The sequence below is a fragment of the Berghia stephanieae genome, chromosome 2 (genome assembly GCF_034508935.2).
Source record: "Berghia stephanieae isolate SIO BIC M18660-M18661 chromosome 2, UCSD_Bste_1.3, whole genome shotgun sequence".
In the NCBI taxonomy this organism is placed as follows: Eukaryota; Metazoa; Mollusca; class Gastropoda; order Nudibranchia; family Aeolidiidae; genus Berghia; species Berghia stephanieae.
The window spans coordinates 23,647,861-23,672,933 of NC_088361.1; the positions used below are offsets into that span (position 1 = coordinate 23,647,861).

At 34.3% G+C, this 25,073-nt stretch overlaps 1 protein-coding gene across 1 annotated transcript in view; it reads right to left on the reverse strand.

Annotated features, from left to right (window-relative positions):
- Nucleotides 1-321: 321 nt before the first annotated feature.
- The window catches only part of LOC144964528 (uncharacterized), a 37,510-nt gene continuing 12,758 nt past the window's right edge, over nucleotides 322-25,073 (reverse strand). The window contains 14 exon segments of the mRNA XM_078898948.1: nucleotides 322-2,864; nucleotides 4,052-4,288; nucleotides 6,301-6,537; nucleotides 7,627-7,866; nucleotides 8,731-8,970; nucleotides 9,843-10,082; nucleotides 10,666-10,905; nucleotides 11,397-11,636; nucleotides 12,447-12,604; nucleotides 12,607-12,685; nucleotides 15,494-15,733; nucleotides 17,313-17,552; nucleotides 18,333-18,572; nucleotides 19,662-19,898. Coding sequence (XP_078755074.1) covers nucleotides 2,712-2,864; nucleotides 4,052-4,288; nucleotides 6,301-6,537; nucleotides 7,627-7,866; nucleotides 8,731-8,970; nucleotides 9,843-10,082; nucleotides 10,666-10,905; nucleotides 11,397-11,636; nucleotides 12,447-12,604; nucleotides 12,607-12,685; nucleotides 15,494-15,733; nucleotides 17,313-17,552; nucleotides 18,333-18,572; nucleotides 19,662-19,898 — 3,021 coding nt within the window. The 3' untranslated portion in view covers nucleotides 322-2,711.

The following is a 25,073-nucleotide window of genomic DNA, read 5'->3' on the forward strand; positions in this document are numbered from 1 at the left end:
TGTGGAATAGATCTTTTTGGTGTTAAACATGTTTTTCATTAGTATTCAGCATTTAAATGTTCCACTGTGCTATTTTTGGTTCTGAACCAGCCCACTCTTCAGCTTCTCTTTTCAGGCGATTGAAAATAATCCTCAGCTTGATTTTGCTTGCATGACGAATTAATAAGGCTGATTGTGCGATAGTTTTGGCACTGTCTCAGATTTCCTTTTTTGGGGATGTGGGATGATGTGGGACTGGGTCCAGATCGTAGGCCATTGTTTCTTTTCTCAAATTTGATGAACTAAAAGGATTAGGGGAAAAGAAATTAACAACTAAAATACTAAAAATTGGAAAAGCCTTTAATCGTAGTCAGACAATTCATATAGTACATACAATAAATCAAAACAATGTAATTAACACCTTTTATACACCTCGAGTAATAATCAATCAAAACAGGAAGACAATAATGAGCAATAGGAGACTCTTATAAATAGATTTTCTAACAAGATTTTTTGTTTATATACGAACTTCTAGAGCCTTGACAAAACCGGAACATTCAGACTTAGAGTTTCATTGTGGCAAACATATGAATGTGATTTACAAACAGTCAATTCCAAAAATATCTCTCTACGGAAACGTTATAAATCGATATCTGTATAAACGAAGGAGGCTAACAAAAGTATCCCTAAGGGAAAATTTGTCTTTAGGGTCTATTCCAAGGGAAGACTGGAATAACCCAGGCATCAGCTGCAGTAGAGCGCTGCAAAGTGAGCTAAGGCGAGGTAACTTGCTCAAAGCCACACAACGCCATGTCTCGTTCTACATGTTATGTGTTGCTGTTGGTCAGGGACTGTTTGTAAAGCACTTTGAGCACATTTAGTGGATAATGCGCTATTTTAAAAAAGCTCAAGTTTTAAGTATGGTCATTTGCGACTGACATCTTCCATACAAAATAAATAGAACACTGTTTCGAGTATATCTCCTTATACATTTAATAAAAGCATGTGACAAAAATAAAAGGCATTGTAAAACTCTCATTCACTAACGCATTTGTGATCAAATTAGGTTTTAACATGTACAGTCAATAATATCTTCTTAAATCCATGTTTACAACATGATACAATGTCAATGAAAGTCGTTGTAATAGTGTCACAGGACATTTTTTAAAATTTAAGTTAAAGGTTACGTTGGTACACATGTTGTGTTTAAAATCAAATTCATTCAGTGTGACCTTACAACCTAGTAAATAAATTCACTTTTTAAGCAATAAAACATTTTTTTAAATAAATAAATTACTATTACTACATCATCATGAAAATAATTAGATTTTGGGGAGGATATGCAGTCAGAAATGTTTATGGCCTGACTCAAATATGAGTTAATTCATTACAGTTTCCGGTGACATTTTTTACTGCCATCTTGGGCTTTCAAAAAGTTCTGATCATGTCTAAAAGAATAGGAACAAGTTTCCAGAAGAAAACAGTAAGATACTATTTACCTTCCCAGTTGGCTAATGCAGGGAACTGAGAGGAAATTAATGAGGGGTCTCAAGAAGGACTCTCAAATAATTTGAGTGAGTTTTCTCCTAGTCTTGAAGAGTTATACCAAATGGCATGAATTTTAAAATATATGCAGTGGATGCATTCTGAGAAAAAGATCTCTAAATAAAGCTTTGTTGAAATCACTAAATAAGCTCATGTTATCAATGAAGAAAAATTAAAGTGTCAAGTACAAAATATTACGCACGCACATACTAATAGACCATCTTTTATCATCAAATGAAAGACAAAATTATTGAGAATGGAATGGATAGAAGTTCATCATAACTCGCTGAGTGTTTTGATTTCATATGGTGTACTATCCCAATCCAATATGACACTGGATATCTTCAGATGCAGGATCATAATATCATTCCATAAATGTATTTTCATTGAAAGCAGTTGTTCAAAATGAAAAAAAAAGTGTTTGAGGCAGAGGCGAACAATTCCATGGCAATTTGAAAAAACAATCTTAGTAAAGCTCGTTTTAAAATTTAAAAAAAAAAAATGATATTTGTATTTCTGATGTTAAGACCATTTTTTTTTTTTAAATTCCAATTATCAGTAGTCCAGTATCATAAATATAACTAGTCAGGAATTGGAATTGTATCAGTATATTAGGGAGATAAGCCATTATCTCGTCTCTTAATCTTGCACAAGCAGAAACCCACATTTGTGGGCATCCATATAAAATATATATATATGAGCAATCACACATTTTTTTTTAAATGCATGCACACATCTTCATAATAATTTCATTAATAATAACACACGCCCATACATTCACAAACAAAAATGAGCAAACACATAATCAACTGTTTATTGGCATAAGTTACTTCTTAACCCACTCAACCTTACCGTGCTGTCCACTCTCCGAAAAGATAATCGGTACTTTTCAAAATTGAAAAAAAAACAACAACAAAAAAAACAAATATATATATATATATATATATTACATATAATATGTATACTCATTTACTCAATTCAAAGGAAAATTGTCTTGTCTAGTTTTATTCAACTACCAATATCATCTTTTTAACAATTAATAAATACGTTTAAATAATATCCATATAAGTTGTCTCAGAAAACGGTGTAAATAATCATAGGTTAAAAGTATCTATAGTCAAATACCGAGATAGTCAGTGTTAGGGTTAAATGAGTTAATGCTATGTCTACAGCTACTTGTCAATAAATCAATTGTAAATCTGTTTAATCTCAGTTTGAGAATAAGATGGATGCTTGACAAACAGTGGTAGTACATCTGAACCTTTTGCACAGCTTCCACCTGCTAAATTACAATTGTATCCATTGGGACAGCAGTGAACTTTGTCAGAGCAGCAAACAGCCTAGAGAATAAACAATTAAAAAAAACACAAATATGTCAATGATTAAGGCGAGGTGAGCCAGTGCGAAATATATTGAAAGTGATAGAAGTTTATTTGTATGCTTTCAAGAAAGCTGGATTTGTTTTTTCTTCATTGAATATATCTCTATTAATGCAATAAAAGTGTCATCCTTCAAGACATTTGAAACATAATTTTGTCTCCAATTACAATCTGATACTCAAAACTACCTTAATATTTCGTTTTTATTGATGAAACAGCTTTTATCACATTTTCCAAATTATCAAATCTTAAAATATAAGCAAATTTCATAAAGATTTTATCCAAATCGAGAATGACGCTAAAAGAAATTTTGTGGCAAAAAATCTTTAAAATCAGTCATGATGTGAAATGATAATGCCAGTAAAGTGGCAGAGCAAACATTTCTTTGTTTATGACTTATGTGGTGAAACACGTATTCAATTGTTTACATGTATGGAAATTAACACCATTATAGGTCAAAAAGAAACTAATTTCTTTAATTAAATCTACAATAGTCGCTTGGATTCCAGCCACTCACTCTGCCAAGTGAGATACCAGACTTCCCATCTATATAAGATATTTGTTTTTATGATTTTTGTTTTTAAGGGTTTTAGGGCTCTTGCAACACATTAAGGTCATATCAACGCCAGTAAAAAGGAAGAACATGGGATAGTAAAAAGTTCTAGAATTACAATCAAAGCACCCAAGAAAAGGTAAGACAAAAGGGAATTGGTTCAAATAAGACACAAGTGTAGATTCCAAGAGCACACTTTCAAAGTACTTAGTTTGAGATCACTTAAAGTCTCATCCAGACACAAGCACAGGTCCCTATAAGAGGAATACACTAAAAATGTTTTACAAATCATATATAATATAAAGAAAACATAATACAGTGCATAATAGAGAGATGGTTTACAAGGAAAAAATAATCATCTCCCAAAACTAACTATAAATTTGACTGTTTCCCTCTCAGCCAGGGAATCCGGCCAGGACCAGAACAAAACCAAGTAATTTCATTCCAAGACAAAGAAAGAAAGCATGTTGGAAAACAGATATAGGGGGATAGAAGTCACAGTTAGTACCTCCCTGCCCACTACGGGAGGTCAGGAACCCCACCCAGCTATAAGATGATCATAAGGTTCAAACTGTGATCAATTTCAACAACAAACCTGTGGAAGAGGACAGCATCCATAGGCACCATTTGAAATAGGGCAACACGTGTTCCCTTCTGGGCATGCAGATTTATCAGGACATTGTATAGAACCAACTATCATGGTCTGAGAAAAGGTAGAGGATGCAGGAAACTTGTTTAAAAAGGGAATGACTTCCAATGCTCGAGCACATCCAGATGCCTTACATTTGTAACCATTTGGACAGCAGTGGACTCCATCAGAGCAGCACACAGCCTGAAAGTATTTTTTTAAAGATTTAAGTAGTATGAAATTTATGAGTCCAGTAGATTGAGCAGTTTTGCAGACACTCTTAAAATAGTCATAGGCCAGGGGAAAGGAGAATCATTATATACAGAGTGACATAAAAATGATATAAGCATTCTTTAAATAAAAAATGACGACCTTCCATATGACATTCATGAAGGATTATACTATATTAGGTAATCCATCAAATAAACTTCTAATGGGGGTTTATAATCTTGCCAGGTACTCATTTTACACCTGAATACGATCAGAGAATGTGAGTAAAGAGCCCTCTCCAAGGACTAAACTATGCGCCTAGCGAGGCTGGAACCCAGGACCTTCTGGGTCACAGTGCAATGCCTTAACCACTCGGCTACCTCTAAATTAAGCGATGAAAAATTCATACAAGTTGTGTAATTGACAATCATTTTTAAAAACATGAAAGTTTTAAATTGCTTGAATTAAACGTTTCTGAGAAAAGAAAATAATGCAAAAATTTGGTTTTGTTGATCTCATTAGCATAACATTTGAACTCAACAAAACCTTAAAATAAATGAATATCTCAACCTTCTCACACACCAGGTCAATCAACACAATGAATGACATAAAATCAACCATCGACACGTATACAACACTATTTAGACGGCAATTTCCTAAGAAAACCGTCCTAAAGCCGCATATCCTTGAACAACATTGCATAACATTCATTAAAAACTTCAAAATTTGGACTTGGATTATAAGGGGAACAAGGTACAAAAAATAGTCATCAAGCCATTAAAAGGCTAGAGAAGAGGTCGTGTGGCATAAGGAATGAAATGGACAAAATAGGTTTTATCTTGAAAAGCCATCTACTTCAAGTGTGTCCAAAACTACATGCAGATTTCAATTAAAGGATGAAGAAAACCACAATCAATAATATTTTCGTCTAGTGTTATATATTCTATTTTCAAACTAATATTTGGACATAATTCATGACATGGAATACTGCTGGAGAAAAAATGAGAATCTCATGCAATCATGCCAAGCAATAATTTTATAATAAAATATTCATATCTTTTAGGATTTTACTGCCCGGACAACAAAACTTGGTATGTGTCAAGATCATCATTTTTGCCTTACAATTTCAATCATGTTCTGCTGCTGTGAATTAAAATATCATTATATAAATATCTACAATTGAATTTCATTAATAACTATTAAACCACTAAATTGACACCCTTCTTATTTGTAACCTTATGAAGATATTTATTATCAACCATGTCATATGATGAAAGAAACCTTTGCTTTGCTTGTGGTGAGGGAAGAATTGTCACATTCATGCTAGCAACTGAGCAATAACATATATTGCAGCAATTAATTACCAACAATGGATCACAGATTCCACCTGACCGCTACCTGTTCCGCCCGTCGACTGATCTCACTGATGGGGTCGAGTTGACCTAGCACTGAAATACCACTCAAAGGAGATGTTACCACGCTGTGACTTAACAGAATTTATCAAGCAAAATCATACTGTCAAAAATCCAACAACTGTCGGAAGATTTACTGGCCTGAGAAATATATGATGGCTCACAGATTTCAAATTATTAAGAAAATGATGAAACCAGACTGCTTTTCATACATATCTTTCCATTTCAATTTCATAATTCATGTTCACTCTATTAATGTAATTTTTTTTACTCTCCCATCATTTTCTTGTTGTTTATCTGTCCCCTGATGAAGGCCAATGGCTTAAAATCTCGTTTTTTTTGTATTGATTCGTTGTATGAGCCACATTTACCCATTATATTTTCTTAACATTTTGCTACAAGTTATCATACTTCTTTTCATTCAACTTTACTATACACACCGTATGTATATTTACCACTTTACTTTAATTTTTTTTTTAAAAAGGACAAAAGTCCTTTGTCACCTCGTAGACATGGCTTGGCAAAGTGCAGCTGAGGTATGGCATCAGTGCGACAAACAGAGATAATCAAATGAAAGATAATAATCAAAGTTACCATAGGTGATGGACAGCATCCCCAGGCACCAGATGGCTGTTTACAGCAAGTATTTCCATTTGGACAATAGTGTGTAGAATCACAACGGACATATTCAACTGGTTTTGACTTCAACTCTTTGGCCGGTAGCTTTCTGAGAAAAGGGATGACCTTTGAACCCTGTAGACATGTTTTGGTAGACCTATCACATTTGTAACCATTAGGACAACAGTGGACTCCATCAGTACAACACACAGCCTAAAACAATTTTTAAAAAAATAATAATGATGATAATAAAAATAATAATATTAATAATAATAATAATAATAATGATGATGATAACGATGATGATGATAACGATGATGATAACGATGATGATGATGATGATGATGATGATGATGATGATGATGAAGATGAAGATGATAATACTAATAATAATAATAATAATAATAATAATAATAATAATAATAATAATAATAATAATAATAATAATAATAATAAATGAAACCAGTAAATTGTTGTCATAAGCCAATGTCCACACACCCATAAACATTATTCTAGCCAATTAAAAAAATTCACTGTGGGTTGAGTGTTTCTAGTTGTTTTTAATAATTCTGTGCATGGATTTTTATTAAATTCGTGTTTTTGTTATGGAACATGCCTTGTACATGTGTGATATTGCCACTTTGTTGTATATCTAAAAATTCATTTTAACTTTTCATTACCATGAATCACAGTCGATCAGCTGTGAAAATTGAACAATTGCTGTATACAAACATGAAAGCGGGAGTTTTTTGTGTTTATTTTTGTCTTTTTTTTTTTTGGACAAGAGGGGCATGTTGGATTTTATTTTCTTTTATCCTGCTTTGTTTTAACCTGTTCTGGTTTCTCAAAAAATTGAAATTGGAATAGAAATTAATCAAACTGTTTAATTTCAAATACTTAGGGAACAGTGCAGTTTTTGTATTTCTTCTTCTTCCATTCAGGTCAAAGCTTCCCTCTCCCCGCCCCTTCCTTTTTTTCCCTCAAAAATAAAAAAAACATACCATACAAAAAACAAAACAAAAAATACAAACAAAACCCAAAAGATGCAGATGCTGCCAACTGCATTTGAAGGGATATAACTAAAATAATATTTTTCACAGTGATTTCATTAGTTATTCTTTATTGTCATACCATAGTCGAAATCAACAAAAGGTCATATCCAACCAGGTCAGTGACCCAGTCCAAAAGACCTCATTGAATCCAACTTCCATTATACTACTCATTCCAATCTCCTTTATTGATGTTACAACTTGAGTTAGAATTAGTAAAACTACGATAATTTTGTATTTAAATTTCATCTACCTGTGGAAGAGGACAACATCCATATCCTCCTGACGACAGTTTACAGCAGGTGTTACCATCGGGACATTCAGAATGTCCACCTGGACATGCAACATTTTCTGATGGTTTGGGCATCAGATCTTTAGCTGGTGATTTTTGAAGAAAAGGAATACTCTCTAATCCTTTGTTACATGAACCACCAGACACATCACATGTGTAACCGTGAGGACAGCAATGGACTCCATCAGAACAACAGACAGCCTGGATAAATGTATAATAAAAATATATATTATTAAGGCACACAAATAAACTGCAACATGTCAAATCATAATTTTATGGATATGTACTTTCTTAGTTTTCTTGAGAAATAACAAAAAATAACAAAGCAATGGTAATGATCTCTATTTATGATTTTAATGTCTTAATTATACCTTCCTAATGAAATCTGTACTAATTTAATTGTTTTGTTTTGTTTTAATGTTTATAACAATGCTTTTCAATTTAACGTATAAGCTTTATTGGTACAGAAATATTAATGCCAAATGGCTGCAGCATAGCGCAAGTGATATGGTCTTCGCTTCATAACCTCGAGATACTGAATTCAACACACACCAACAAGGTGTGTGACTTTGGGCAGGTTGGCTTACCATGCTCATGGGTTAATGAGATCTCTTGGTCATGTCTATAGAAAGACTGATATCATTAAAAATTTAAAAAAAAAAAAAAATACTAAACAGGAAAAATAGAAAGAGGAGTAAAGCAAAAAATAAAAATATACTGTTAGTGAATTAGTTAGAATTAATATGTAAATATCAGGTGGGCAGTGATTCTTGAAGAGTGCTGGTGACACAGAGGATTGGGAAAGATAATTAGTGCCGTCAACTGCATTGGAAGGGATATAACTCAAATAAACTTTTTCACAGTGATTTCATTAGTTATTCTTTATTGTCATACCATAGTCGAAATCAACAAAAGGTCATATCCAACCAGGTCAGTGACCCAGTCCAAAAGACCTCATTGAATCCAACTTCCATTATACTACTCATTCCAATCTCCTTTATTGATGTTACAACTTGAGTTAGAATTAGTAAAACTACGATAATTTTGTATTTAAATCTCATCTACCTGTGGAAGAGGACAACATCCATATCCTCCTGACGGCAGTTTACAGCAGGTGTTACCATCGGGACATTCAGACTGTCCACCTGGACATGCAACATTTTCTGATGGTTTGGGCATCAGATCTTTAGCTGGTGATTTTTGAAGAAAAGGAATACTCTCTAATCCTTTGTTACATGTACCACCAGACACATCACATGTGTAACCGTGAGGACAGCAATGGACTCCATCAGAACAACAGACAGCCTGGTTAAATGTATAATAAAAATATATATTATTAAGGCACATAAATAAACTGCAACATGTCAAATCATAATTTTATGGATATGTACTTTCTTAGTTTTCTTGAGAAATAACAAAAAATAACAAAGCAATGGTAATGATCTCTATTTATGATTTTAATGTCTTAATTATACCTTCCTAATGAAATCTGTACTAATTTAATTGTTTTGTTTTGTTTTAATGTTTATAACAATGCTTTTCAATTTAACGTATAAGCTTTATTGGTACAAAAATATTAATGCCAAAAGGCTGCAGCATAGCGCAAGCGATATGGTCTTCACTTCACAACCTCGAGATACTGAATTCAACATACACCAACAAGGTGTATGACTTTGAGCAGGTTGGCTTACCACGCTCATGGGTTAATGAGATCTCTTGGTCATGTCTATAGAAAGAATGATATCATTTAAAAAATTTTTTTAAAAAAGAAAACTAAACAGGAAAAATAGAAAGAGGAGTAAAGCAAAAAAAATATATATACTGTTAGTGAATTAGTTAGAATTAATATGTAAATATCAGGTGGGCAGTGATTCTTGAAGAGTGTTGGTGACACAGAGGATTGGGAAAGATAATTAGTGCCGTCAACTGCATTGGAAGGAATATAACTAAAATAAACATTTTCACACGAGTTATTCCTTGTTGTCATACCAAAGTCGAAATCAACAAAAGGTCGTATTCAACAAAAATCTGCATCTAACTAGGTCAGTGACCCGGTCCAAAAGACCTCATTGAATCCAACTTCCATTATACTATTAATTCCAATCTCCTTTATTGATGTTACAACTTGAGTTAGAATTAGTAAAACTACGATAATTTTGTATTTAAATCTCATCTACCTGTGGAAGAGGACAACATCCATATCCTCCTGACGGCAGTTTACAGCAGGTGTTACCATCGGGACATTCAGAATGTCCACCTGGACATGCAACATTTTCTGATGGTTTGGGCATCAGATCTTTAGCTGGTGATTTTTGAAGAAAAGGAATACTCTCTAATCCTTTGTTACATGAACCACCAGACACATCACATGTGTAACCGTGAGGACAGCAATGGACTCCATCAGAACAACAGACAGCCTGGATAAATGTATAATAAAAATATATATATTATTAAGGTACACAAATAAAATGCAACATGTCGAATTATAATTTTATGGATATGTACTTTCTTAGTTTTCTTGAGAAATAACAAAAAAAAATAACAAAGCAATTGTAATGATCTCTATTTATGATTTTAATGTCTTAATTATATCTTCTTAATGAAATCCGCGCTAAGTTAATTTTTTGTTTTGTTTTAATGTTTATAACAATGCTTTTCAAGTTAACGTATAAGTTTAATTGGTAAAGAATGAATAATGACAAATGACCGCAGCATAGCACAAGTGATATGGCCTTCACTTTATAACCTCGAGATACTGAATTCAACACATACCAACAAGGTGTGTGACTTTGAGCAGGTTGGCATATCATGCTCATGGGATTCTTGAAGAGTGCTGGTGACACAGAGGATTGGGAGAGAAATGATCGCCAATGTCTGCAACCAACTTGACAATGCACGTTTATTACTACCCGTCATTTCAATGTCCTTTTACATTATGGCTTAACTTAGATATTAAATAAAAATAATATGGCGGCAATTCTATACATATTGTTCATCTACCTTATAATAAGGACAGCATGCATATTCTCCTGTATCCGTTTTACAGCAAGTGTTATCAGTAGGACATTCACTCTTGCCTCCTGGACATACAACAGTTTCTACTGATTTGGACATTAATTCTTTAGCTGATGTTTTTTTATAGATGGCAATACTCTCTAGCCCTTTATTACAAGTTCCTTGAGACACGTTGCATGTGTAACCATTAGGACAGCAGTGGACTCCATCAGAGCAACAGACAGCCTGTTTTAATAGGAAATATTAGCTTGGCATTCCTAGGAATGTTTCGTCGCACGACTCAGAGATCAGTTCTTTCCTCCACATAAATTGAATTGATTTATTTGGCAAAATACATACCGTCCATTTCAAAGTTTTAAAATGGGCAAAATAGGATGCTTAAGTATTCAGCATTGCCTTAATAAAATTCTTGAAATAAAATTTGTTTGTTTGCTTTGTTTTGAAGGGTTTTATGGGTGAGCAGTCATTATAGAATATTTACTGACATCGACAATGACTTTGTTGGAAACTGTGTGCCTGGGGTGTTATAATACAGTATTTGACCAATATTGATTATTTTGTAACCGCGGAGAAGCCCTTCCAAGGTTGGGATGGTCCTCAGTCCGAGAATCCAATGAAGGTCAAAAACTGTATATTATATATATATATATCACTTAAATTACATTAAGCCCAATTTAATCAAATACAAATACAACAGTTTTGCATTGTTCATGTACCTTTGGAAGAGGACAGCATCCATATCCTCCTGATGACAGTTTACAGCAGGTGTTACCACTGGGACATTCAGACTGACCTCCTGGACATACGACATCTTCCACTGGTTTGGGCATCAGATCTCTAGCTGGTGATTTTCTATACATAGGAACACTCTCCAACCCTTTGTTACAAGATCCAGACGAAACATCGCATGTGTAACCATTAGGACAGCAGTGGACTCCATCAGAACAACAGACAGCCTGATTTAAAGGGAAATATAAAGTTAACATTCCTAGAAATGGTTTGACACAAAGTGTGACTCAAATCAGTTCTTTTCTCCATCTTAATTCATTTGATATATTTGGTTTCTAGGTAATTTAAAAAGTTTAAAATAGACCAAATTAAAACAATAAAATTTTTGGCTCCTTTTACTCTTTCTTCTCTCTCAAAAAGTCACAGTGGGATATGAGCCCATGGGGTCTACAGGTTGCAAGCAGAGCGTCATACCACTAAGTGGCACACAAAAGGGACAAAACCTTTAAGAAACTCAAGATTTTAATAAATTTGCAATAAAGTTGGCAAAACTCTAAAAAATAAAAATAAGTATAATTATAAGAATTTACAGGGGAGTTAGGAGGATAAGTTTAACCCAAATTTTAGAGTTCTTATAAAAATTCAGGTTAAACTTTTCGTGGGATTTTATATGACACGATTGTTTCACTCAGGGACTTAAAATCTCATATTATAACACCTATTTATTAGTCAGTCAAGTAGTAATGACCAATTGTGACGTATTCCCGTTATTGGATTAAACAATTTAAGTTGAAGGTCAAGGTGAGCAATCATAATCTAAATATTTACTGAGTTTGACGATTACTTTGTTGGAAACTATGCACCTGGTGTGTAATAATATAGTTTTTGACCAATATTGAATATTTCGTAACCTAGGAGAAGCGCTCCAAAGGTCAGATTGGTCCTCAGTCCAAAAATAAAATAAAAGTCAAAAACTGTATATTGTTAATCCCAATTTAATCAAATAAAAATATTACAGTTTTGCATTGTTCATGTACCTTTGGAAGAGGACAGCATCCATATCCTCCTGATGACAGTTCACAGCAGGTGGAACCACTGGGACATTCAGACTGACCTCCTGGACAAACGACATCTTCCACTGGTTTGGGCATCAGATCTCTAGCTGGTGATTTTCTATACATAGGAACACTCTCCAACCCTTGTTACAAGATCCAGATGAAACATCGCATGTGTAACCATTAGGACAGCAGTGGACTCCATCAGAACAACAGACAGCCTGATTTAAGGAAATATAAAGTTAACATTCCTAGAAATGGTTTGACACAAAGTGTGACTCAAATCAGTTCTTTACTCCATCTAATTCATTGATATATTTGGTTTCTAGGTAATTTAAAAAGTTTAAAATAGACCAAATTAAAACAATAAAATTTTGGCTACCTTTTAACTCTTATTCTCTCTCAAAAGTCACCAGTGGATAGCCCATGGTCTACAGTGCAAGCAGAGCGTATACATAAGTGCACACAAAAGGACAAAACCTTTAAGAAACTCAAGATTAATAAATTTGCAATAAAGTGGCAAAACTCTAAAAATAAAATAAGATATATTATAAGAATTTACAGGAGTTAGGAGATAAGTTTAACCAAATTTGAGTTCTATAAAAATTCATGTTAAACTTTTGGTGGAATTTAAATGACATGATTTTCACTCAGGACTTAAAATCTCATATTAAACATTTTATTAGTCAGTCAAGTATAATGACCATTGTGACGTATCCGTATTGGATTAAACAATTTAGTTGAAGTCAGTGAGCAATCAAATCTAAATATTTACTGATTAGACGATTACTTGTTGGAAACTATGCACCTGGTGTGTAATAATATAGTTTTGACCAATATTGATATTTCGTAACCTAGGAAGCGCTCCAAAGGTCAGATTGGTCCATCCAAAAATAAAATAAAAGTCAAAAACTGTATATTGTTATCCCAATTTAATCAAATAAAAATATTACAGTTTGCATTGTCATGTACCTTATGGAAAGGACAGCATCCATATCCTCCTGATGACATTCACAGCAGGTGGAACCACTGGACATTCAGACTGACCTCCTGGACAAACGACATCTTCTACTGGTTTGGGCATCAATCTCTAGCTGTGATTTTCTATAATAGAACACTCTCCAACCCCTTGTTACAAGATCCAGATGAAACATCACATGTGTAACCATAGGACAGCAGTGACTCCATCAAACAACAACAGCCTGATTTAATGGAAAATATAAAGTTAAACATTCCTAGAAATGGTTTGTCACAAAGTATGACTCAAATCAGTTCTTTACTCCATCTCAATTCGATTGATCAATTTGGTTTCTGGGCAATTTAAAATGTTAAAAATAAACTCACAATAAAAATTACTGCAACTGTTTATAAAATTTTTAAAAGACCCTTTTATACCAAAGTAAGAAAAAAAAAAAAATTTAAATAATAATAATTAAAAAAAAAAGGAAACAAATCAATTTCCACAATTTCAATTTCAAACTTAATAATTGAGTGACATAACGTCAGTGTAAAACAAAAGGGCATTTATTAGCTATTTGTACTTTAAAGATTAAAGGCAGACATTATGCAGCTCTTCAAAAAACCCTACTTTCACAATCCAAAAAACTCATGAAAAAACTCCCAAAGACAACAATTTGGGTCTAAAAACAATTAGAATTATTTTTAAAACTGTAAATGCTCATTGTAAAAAAAGCATAAAAGAAAGACAATTTTCTTTTACGTCAAGTAAGCAAGAATCGTTGATACTAGACTGCTAAAGTGTCACTAAAACAGCTTTTGTTAACATAATATAAATCTTTCAACACGAGTACAAAAGAAATGTTCCTTTTCTTTTCCATACTTGTTGTTCAAAAAAATGCACCTTTCAAGAAAATATGGGGAAGATTTCAGTGTTCTGGATTATAATTATATTCCTTAAACTAGCTAGAGAAAATCTGCCAAAAACACCCTTGTTTGATGTAATTCTTTAAAAAGAGCTGAATATGCTCAAAGCCCTTTGTAAAGAGTCCCAAGTCAACAACAACACTTAACACAAGGATAAGACATAACGCTTGTAAAACACCAAAACAATGTTTTTTTTCTGACAAAGGCAGCGTTGTTACCAGCCAAGAACTAATTTAACAATTGAGTGTGGTTAGAAAATTTGAGTAAAGAAACTTTTCCAGGGACTCAACTTTGAACTGCTCACAGTGGGATATGAGCCCATGGGGTCTACAGGCCACAAGCATAACGTCATACCACTAAGTGGCACACAAATGGGACAAACCCTTTGAGAAACTCGAGTTTTTAATAAATTTGCAATAAAGTTGGCAAAATTCTAAAGAAATAAAAATAATTAGAAAAATTCAGGTTAAACTTGTGGTGAGATTTCATATGACATGATTGATTCACTCAGTGAATAAAAAAAAAACTATTATAACACACCTTTTGTAGTCTCTAATAGGAATAAACCAGTCAAGCCAAAAATGCATTAATGCCCGCCTGTGACCTAATTGTATTATTGGATTAAACAATTGAAATTGAAGGTCAAGGTAAGCAGTCATTAGTAAAAAATTAATGACTTCTGGTCATCATCTTTTAAAAAGAATTTCCATCTCTGCACTGTACTGAAATTGTATTGAATTGGGTTACCATACCTTGTTACATCATTTAAATAATACAAAGGGGATTAATACGCACAATGTGATGTTTTTCTGTTTTTTGTTTTTTGTTGTTGCCACTTTCAATTAACTAAAATATACTTCTAATCACGTTTTACTGACAGATTCTATTTAGGCTTCTGACATTTTTGTATCTATTGACTTTGATGATGACTTTGTTGGAAACTGTACACCTGGGTTGTTCTAATACAGCTTATGACCAATATTGAATATTTCGTAACCTCAGAAAAGCCCTCCAAATGTTGGACCGGTCCTCGGTCCGAAAATCCAATTAAAGTCAAAAACTGTGTATTATATATTCACCACTTAAATGACATTAATCCCAATCTAATCAAATACAAATACGACAGTTTTGCATTGTTCATGTACCTTTGGAAGAGGACAGCATCCATATCCTCCTGATGACAGTTTACAGCAGGTGTTACCACTGGGACATTCAGACTGACCTCCTGGACAAACGACATCTTCTACTGGTTTGGGCATCAGATCTCTAGCTGGTGATTTTCTATACATAGGAACACTCTCCAACCCTTTGTTACAAGATCCAGACGAAACATCGCATGTGTAGCCATTAGGACAGCAGTGGACTCCATCAGAACAACAGACAGCCTGATTTAAAGGGAAATATAAAGTTAACATTCCTAGAAATGGTTTGTCACAAAGTGTGACTCAAATCAGTTCTTTTCTCCATCTTAATCAAATGTGTGACTCAAATCAGTTCTTTTCTCCATCTTAATTCATTTGAATTATTTGGTCTCTAAGTAATTTAAAAGTATAAAAATAAACTCAGAATAAAAATTACTGCAACTGTTAGGGAAAAAAAGACCCTTCTATACCATTTTTTAAAAAATAAAAAAAACAAGACAATTATCACACTCAATTTGAAACTTTAAAATTGAGTGACATAACATGAGTGTTTAACAAAAGGGCATTATTAACTACTTGCACATTAACTACTCAAGACAGACTTTATGCAACTCTTCAGCTCTTCATAAAAACCCACTTTCACTTTCTTTTTGCTCCTTCCACACTTTCTTCTCTGTCAAAAAATCTTTTCAGATAAAAACTGTCATTAAAAAAGCTCCCGAAGACAACAATTCGAGTCAAAAAACAATTAAAATTACTTTCAAACTGTCAATGTCATTGTACAAAAAAAAAAAAAAAGAAAGACAATAATTTTCTTTTACATCAAGTTATCAAGAATCGCTGATACTAGATTGCTAAAGTGTCACAAAAACAGCTTTTGTTAACATAATATAAATCTTTCAACACGAGTACAAAAGAAATGTTCTCTTTCTTTTCCAAAATCACTGTTCATATAGAAAAAGAAGAAAAGAAATTAAAACGCACCTTTCATGAAAAGATGGGAAGGATTTTAATGTTTTGCATTATATTCCTTACACTGACTGGAGAAAATCTGCCAAAACCACTCTTGTTAGATGTAATTCTTTAAAAAAGAGCTGAATATTCTCAAAGCCCTTTGCAAGGAGTCCCATGTCAACAACAACATTTAACACAAAGATAAGACATAGCGCTTGAAAACACCATTGCACTATTTTTTTCTGACAAAGACAGCGCTGTTACCAGCCAGGAACTAATTTTAAAATTGAGAGTGGGTAGAAAATTTGAGTAAAGAAACTTTTCCAAAGACTCAACTTTACGATGCTCTAGTGGGATATGAGCCCATGAGATCTACAGGTCACAAGCAGAGCGTCATACCACTAAGTGGCACACAAAAAAGGGACAAAACCTTTAAGAAACTCGACTTTTTAATAAATTTGCAATATAAAGTTGGCAAAATTCTAAAGAAATAAAAATAAGTATATTTATAACATTTTACAGGGGAATTAGGAGGATTAGATTAACCCAAATTTTAGAGTTCTTTTTTTTTGTTGGCACTTTCAATTAACTTAAATCTACTTCTAATCACGTTTTACTGACATTTTTACATCTACAGACTTTGGTGATGAATTTGTTGGAAACACTACACCTGAGGTGTTATAATTCAGTTTTTGACCAAATTTGAATATTTCGTAACCTCAAAAAATCCCTCCAAAGGTCGGACGAGACCTCAGTTCGAAAATCTGATTAAAGTAAATTGCTGTGAATTATATATATAAAATATTGAAATAACATTAATCCCTATTTAATCAAATACAAATATGACAGTTTTGCATTGTTCATGTACCTTTGGAAGAGGACAGCATCCATATCCTCCTGATGACAGTTTACAGCAGGTGTTACCACTGGGACATTCAGACTGACCTCCTGGACAAACGACATCTTCCACTGGTTTGGGCATCAGATCTCTAGCTGGTGATTTTCTATACATAGGAACACTCTCCAACCCTTTGTTACAAGATCCAGATGAAACATCGCATGTGTAACCATTAGGACAGCAGTGGACTCCATCAGAACAACAGACAGCCTGATTTAATGGGAAATATAAGGTTTAACATTCCTAGAAATAGTTTGACACAAAGTGTGACTCAAGTCAGTTCTTTTCTCCATCTTAATTCATTTGATTTATTTGGTTTCTAAGTAATTTAAAAAGTTAAAAATATATCAAATTAAAACAAAAATAAAAAACATGAGACAATTACCACAATCTTAACTTCAAAAAGTTGAGTGACATAACATTTTGTGTTTAACAAAAGGACATTTACTAACTACTTCTACATCAACAACTTAAGACAGACTTTATGCAACTCTTCAGCTTTTCAGAAAACCCTACTTTCACTATTTTTTGGCTCCTTTTATGCCTTCTCTCAATAAAAAAATCATTTTGGAACAGTCCAAAAAACTGTAATGAAAAAAATCCCGGACAACAATTCGGGCCTAAAAACAATTATAATTACTTTCAAAACTGCAATCCTCAGTGTAAAAAAAAAGAAAAAGGAAAGACAATTTTATTTTACATCAAGTAATCAAAAATCGTTGATACTGGATTGCTAAAGTGTGACAAAAAACAGCATTTGCTAACAATATAAATCTTTCAACACGAGTACTTAAGAAATGTTCCCCTTCTTTTCCATAATTGCTGTTCATATAGAAACGGGAAATTAAAATGCACCTTTCACGAAAATATAGGGTGTTTTGCATTGTATTCCTTACACGAGCTAGAGAAAATCTGCCATCATATATACATCGCTTAAATGACATTAATCCCAATTTAATCAAATACGACAGTTTTGCATTGTTCATGTACCTTTGGAAGAGGACAGCATCCATATCCTCCTGATGACAGTTTACAGCAGGTGTTACCACTGGGACATTCAGACTGACCTCCTGGACATACGACATCTTCTACTGGTTTGGGCATCAGATCTTTTGCTGGTGATTTTCTATAGATGGGAATACTCTCTAACCCTTTATTACAAGTTCCCGCAGATACATCGCATGTGTAACCATTAGGACAGCAGTGCTTTCCATCAGTGCAACAGACAGCCTGAAAAAGAAAATAATTAATCTTGATCAGAGTATTATGTAAGAGTAAGCCAGAAATGTGGATTAAAAGTTGAAACAATCAACATTTGAATTCATAATAGTGTAAGTAACTACATTCATTCTCTTTAATAATACAGCATAGTTATTGAACAATCCAATTTACAAAGTCTGGTTCACCCTGACATCATAGAGAATTAAAGTGGTGGGTCACATATATAAACAGTGCAGTGCGGAAATTTCGAACAAGTTGGGACTGGGAGTGTTTGTTTGAGATTTCCATGTTTTCGAGATTTCCGTGTTGTGTATTTTACAAAGAATATGAAGAATAGAAGAATGTGAGGGAAAAGATGTGTTTTGTTTCGGTGAGAGCTTTTATTGCGACTTGTTTCATTCAATAACTAGTGAAATAATGTTCCCCTTAACATGTGCTATAATAGGAAGAGAAAGTCAGCACATCCCATTGCTGATTACACAATGTCAGCATGCGACATTTATAACCTATGAATCTAGTATCTGATCACTACCAATCTTCACCTATCTCTCTCATACCTCTCTTCTCACCCTCTATTCACATCTCCTAATCACTTCTTTGATTTTAATACAATAACAGTAAAGTAAAAGCCTCCAGTCATCATTTCTGGTACTGGTACACATTAGAGAGAGACGTCGCGTGCATCAGACACTGGTCAATCATGCTTTGCACCCCCCTCCCACTCCCTTCCCCTACAGCCACACATATGTGAGTGCATGCTTAACACATTAAAACTTATACTTATACATCTAAGGCCACATAGACTGCAGTGGCAGATCTTGTTTCTGTTAAATACAAACATAAGGCAAAAGATGTGAAAGTTAAGGTCCATTTTGCTTGAGATTTCCGTGTTAGCCTTCGAGTGTTCGAGATTTACGTGTTGCCAGTACAATGAAAATAGAGGGATTAAAACGGTGAATTTGCACTTGTTCGAGATTTCTGTAATTTTGAGATTTTCATACTGTATTATCTTTTAAACATTCTTTACTGCTCATGAAAATCTCAGTTGAATCGATAAATCAACTAAATTGTTTCATTGTGGTGAAATTAAATCTCTACCTGTGGCATGGGACAGCATCCATATTCTCCTGATGGCAATTTACAGCAGGTGTTACCGCTCGGACATTGAGCCTGACCTCCAGGGCATATAACTCCAATGTCCATTGGCTCTACCTTCATAGCTGGAGATTTGCTGAGGAATGGTATGACAACAGATCCCATCTGACAAGTTCCACCATGCTCATCACAAATGTGGCCTTTGGGACAACAGTGGACTCCATCACGGCAACACACAGCCTGGATCAACCAAAAGCATTTTCATTAGAAATACATGTGCAATGTGTAGAGCAAAACGAAAAATTTTTTTATAAATCCATGACAACATCTGCTAGGGCCCTAATGAACTGGAAATCCTCTACCAAATACTCCTCCCCCCAAACAAGTTTGATTCACAAATGTTTAATCTATCACATTTAAAATTGAAGATAAAGAGTGACATGGAGTAATATCAAAACAAACAAACCAGAACTACCCATCAATATGTTGAAAGATAAATCAATGAGAGTAAATTAATAAAGAAAGAAATATACAAATATACAAATACATAAATAAATACAGTATAAACCGGTTAAACCAAAAATGTTTAAACCGAAAGTAAGTTAAAATGCTGTCATTTTTCCCCTTTTTTTTCTGTAACCCAAATATCGATAAACTGATAGCCACTATGTTCAAACTATCTTTAAACTGAAAAGAAATTTCCAAATATCTGAATAACATAAAAAAAAAAATTTTTTCCAATAACCAACAAAATTCCCATTACAACCATTACACAATGCTCTCTCTTGTAGCCATTCAAAACTGCCTCACCTCTCTTAACCCCCCCCCCCCCCCCCCCTGCTGACTCTAATCCATAATGCCTTATTCGTCTGGCACCTCTCTACTCAACCATTCACTCCCCCCTCCCAACCAATCCCCCCACCCTGACCAAACCAGCCCATTCTAACTTGATCGAGAGAACACAATGTGCTGGTTGAGAGCAGTAATGTTGTAACCATACCTGCCTACTTGAAAATTTCAAATTCAGTAAGAAATACAAAATTCATCAGTAATTAATGGTCGAATTTCAGTAATACTAAAGCAAACAAAAATAAAGATAGATACACCCTTTTATATATGTGTAAATGTTGCTGCTCAAAGCTCGAAGAAATAAATAATAACGTGAAGTTGAATGTAAGCTTTATTTAATTACAAAAACAGATCTATTTATTTATTTATTCATCTTAACTACGCCACTACCACATCATCTCATTTATCTGTGGTGTTTCATTCATCCTGTTTTGTTGATAAAGGGGAAACCTGAAACGTTCATTTGATCTGGTTTTGTAATTAAATTGAAGCTTACATTCAACTTCACGTTATTATTTATACCTTTTATATATGTAAAATAATATGCTTATTGATGACCTACTTTCGACACTGCACTGTGTCTACCGATGAGGGTAAAGTTTCCGTGTCGAGTCGATGACACACTCGTCGCCAGCCAACAAGGCATTGAGATTTTTTATTGTAGCATGCGGTAAATAATGAAAAAAAAAATGTATTTTTTAATTTAATGTAGCGACCATTTGTATCAGTAATATTTCTTCTATTTCCGTAAGTCCGTAATTGTCCTTACACTTCCGTAACAATTATGGACGGTCCGTAATAATAGGCAGGCATGTGTAACTCCATAAAGATGACATTGGAGTTATAATACCATTGCTCTATTTGGCACCTACTACCACTAATGCTCGTTTGTGTGCACATATAAATAGAAACTACCCCCCCCCCCCCTCCCCACACAAACACACAAATATACTCACACAAACAGATGACACTTTTTCAACAATAAAGTCACAAATTTGAACAATTTGATGCGATGCATTGAATGTGACAGTGGGATGAATGATATCAGTAGTATAATATTATCCCTTGAAAATCATGATAACTCTTCGAGGTATCCCTAAACCAAAATATGTTTAAACCAAAATAGAATACCAAGTCCCTTGAATTTCCGTTTAACCGTTATTTTACTAGATAAACATTTATCAAGAACATTTCCCGAGATTTAGCATCCTAAATACGCTAACCATTGCTTCATTTAATTCTCTAGCAGGCCAGATGGAAACAAATTCCATTTCATACATTATGTTGCCTGATAGGCATTCTTTTTGTGTGAGCATTCCGATAGTCAAGTACTATTGACAACTGAGTCAACTAGGGTAATTTGTGTATACTGCCTGACAATACAATAAAATGGTTGATAACAAACACTTCCATGTTTCAAAAATGGGTGGTTACATTGATAATTGAATGAGTGACAGAACCTACAAAACAACTGAAAGAGATGAAAAACTCCTAATATGAAAGACTTCTTACTGAAAATGATGGCCTCTTTGATGTAAAAAAAGTGCATCCTATCCCTTAACACAATTTTACACCAGTTTCGAACAGAGTTTGGATTCAAATTTGGCAAAGCTGCCAAAGCAACTTGCCTACCTATGGCTATGAATTCCCAAGTAGCGCACATTTCCTTGCAAATACAACCGCAAAAGCAATATTCCGTTATCAACGCACTGAATCATTTGAGGTGACAAGTAAAAGATATGAGGATTAAATAAAACAAAATATTCAAGGGAGGGGGGGCATTTTGCAAATAGCACAGCAAAATATACCTAATTTGCCACCTGGGTCAACAATGAAAGAGAGAATATTAGGAAACAATCTGGATAGGCCCAATGGCATTCATTATGTGCAATATGTGTATGCATGTGGGTGTTCTTGTCGAAAGTTTCATAAAATAAGAACTCAACCAGCATGGATTTCTAAAGGACAGAGTATCAGGAAAGCAGAATTCTAATTTTACTGGATTATCATTGGAAATAGCAGACACCATGAGACAGACAAAGAACTTTGCCACAAATTGATTGCAAGAATATATACAGAATAACGCTTGGAAAGCGAAATATTGAAATATAATAAAACGTAATAATAATTTCATTGGAGGCTTAAGTTAATGTGATAGTTTTAGTCAATTTATTTCTTCTGAAATAATTCTGTGACAATGACTGAAAAGATCCACTCACTAAAATGACAGCTTTCATTGGGAGGTACAATTATTTTGGACTTTAATGAAGCCTCTCAAAACTCAACTGTTTGAAGACACTACGATTACTATAATTTATAAATTGATATTTCTTGTTGACTTAATCAGGTAATGGGCATTGTTTTTTATTGTTTTAAAGGGTTTTAGAGCAATTGCGACATTTTAAGGTCACTTCTATAATAATCGCACGAATCTAATTTATTATTATAATGTATCTATTGATATTTCTTGTTGGCTTAATCAAGGAATGAATATTATTGTTGTTTATTTTTAGAGGGTTTACACTGATTGCAATATTTTATGGACATTTCTATAATAATTGCATGTATATGATAAATTACTATAATGTATCTATTGAAATTTCTGGTTGGCTTAATCAGCGAGTGTACATTGTATTTAAAGGGTTTAACAGCGATTGAAACACTTTAAAGTCATTTCAGCACCAGTAAATGGGAGGAGAATGGGATCAAAAAAATAATTCTAGATTTACAATTGTTATGTATTATTACAATTGAACGCATCAAAAAAAAGTAAGACAATGTTGATTGGTTCAACAGAGGTAGAGTCCAAGAGCAACCTTAAACTATTGATGTACTTACGAGGGCTCTTTCAGAAATAACCGAAAAATGCCCATTGCTCAGCAACCAGTGGAGATTTTTTAATTCTGTAAACGACATGATATTCCTTATTTCCTTACGGATATTCCCAGAAATTATGAAGTGCATCATTTTGCACAATGAATTTCTAGACGATTTTAAAGATGACGGCCCACCTTGAAACTTGGTCAAAGGAGGAAATCAGAGCTGTCATACGTTTTTTGAACGCCAAAAGTCTGAATCCTACCGAAATTCATAAAGAACTTCAGAGTGTATATGGTGAGCATGTTATAAGCCGTACACAAGTCTATCACTGGTGTAATTTGTTTGAAGCCGGCCATTCCGACTTGACAGACAGGGAAGGGAGAGGGCGTTCGATAACTGCGACGTCAGAAGACAATGTGAAGCGAGTTGATGAGCTTATTCGTCAAGACAGGAGGTTGAAACTTCATGAAATCGCAAGCAGTCTTGAAATTTCGGAAACTTCTGCCCATAGAATTGTATTTGATGAACTTGGCTACAGAAAAGTCAGCGCAAGATGGGTTCCTAAGCAATTGACAGACAATCATAAAGAACAAAGATTGGACATCTGCAGGGAACTTTTGAGAAGAAGCAAGAGCTCACGTAGGGTTCACGGGCATACTGCCAACGCCGGCGGAGACTTTCTAGGGTACGATGTGACTTTTCTTGACAGCATAGTCACCGGTGATGAGACTTGGTTACACCATTGCACCCCAGAAACAAAGCAAGATTCGATGACATGGAAACATCCATCCTCACCTGTCGCGAAGAAATTCAAAGTCATGCGGTCAGCAAAGAAAATAATGGGAACTGTTTTCTGGGACAGTCGTGGTGTTATTCTGTTCGAAACCTTACAACCTGGAGAAACAATCAATGCTGCAAGGTACTGCCTAACTCTTGACAAGCTTAGGGAGGCCATTCACAGAAAGCGCCCAGGGCAGTTGACCAACGGGGTCATTTTGCAACACGACAATGCTACACCCCACACAGCATGAGTGACGCAAGGTTGGCTAGAGAAATATGGATGGGAGATTTTGCCACACCCACCACACAGTCCAGACCTTGCACCATCTGATTATCACCTCTTTGGGCCACTGAAACATGAGCTGGCAGGAAAGCGCTTTGATGTCAATGAAGAGCTTGTTGACCATGTGCGGAACTAGCTACAAAACATTGACGGAAATGTCTTCCGAGAGGGTATCTATTCCATGGTGCGGCGTTGGCAGAAGTGTGTCGACAGACTTGGCTGTTACGTAGAGAAATGAAGGACGAGTCAAGGTATGAACACGTGCAAGAATTTTGTTGATAGCATAAAAAACGCGGATTTTACAGGCATTTTTCGGTTAATTATGAAAGTGCCCTCGTAGTTTGAAATCATCAAAAGCCCATCCAGACACAAGCAAAGGATTCCACCAAGAAGAATACTCTGGAATGTTTACAAAAAAACTACAACTGTATACAAAAAAAGAGATGATTTATAGGAGAAAAAAAAGTATCGTCTTCCAAAACAATATACATTTGACTGTTTCTCTAAGCCAAGGACTTCTGCCAAAGAAAAGACAAAAACAAGCCACCTCATTCAAAGACAAAAACAGAAAAACACCAAGAAAAGAAAAACAGATATAGGAGGATAGAAGACACAGCAAGAGTGGCCTCCCGACCCAACACGGGAGGGCAAAATGGTTGTTCATATAGTTAAAACTTCCATAA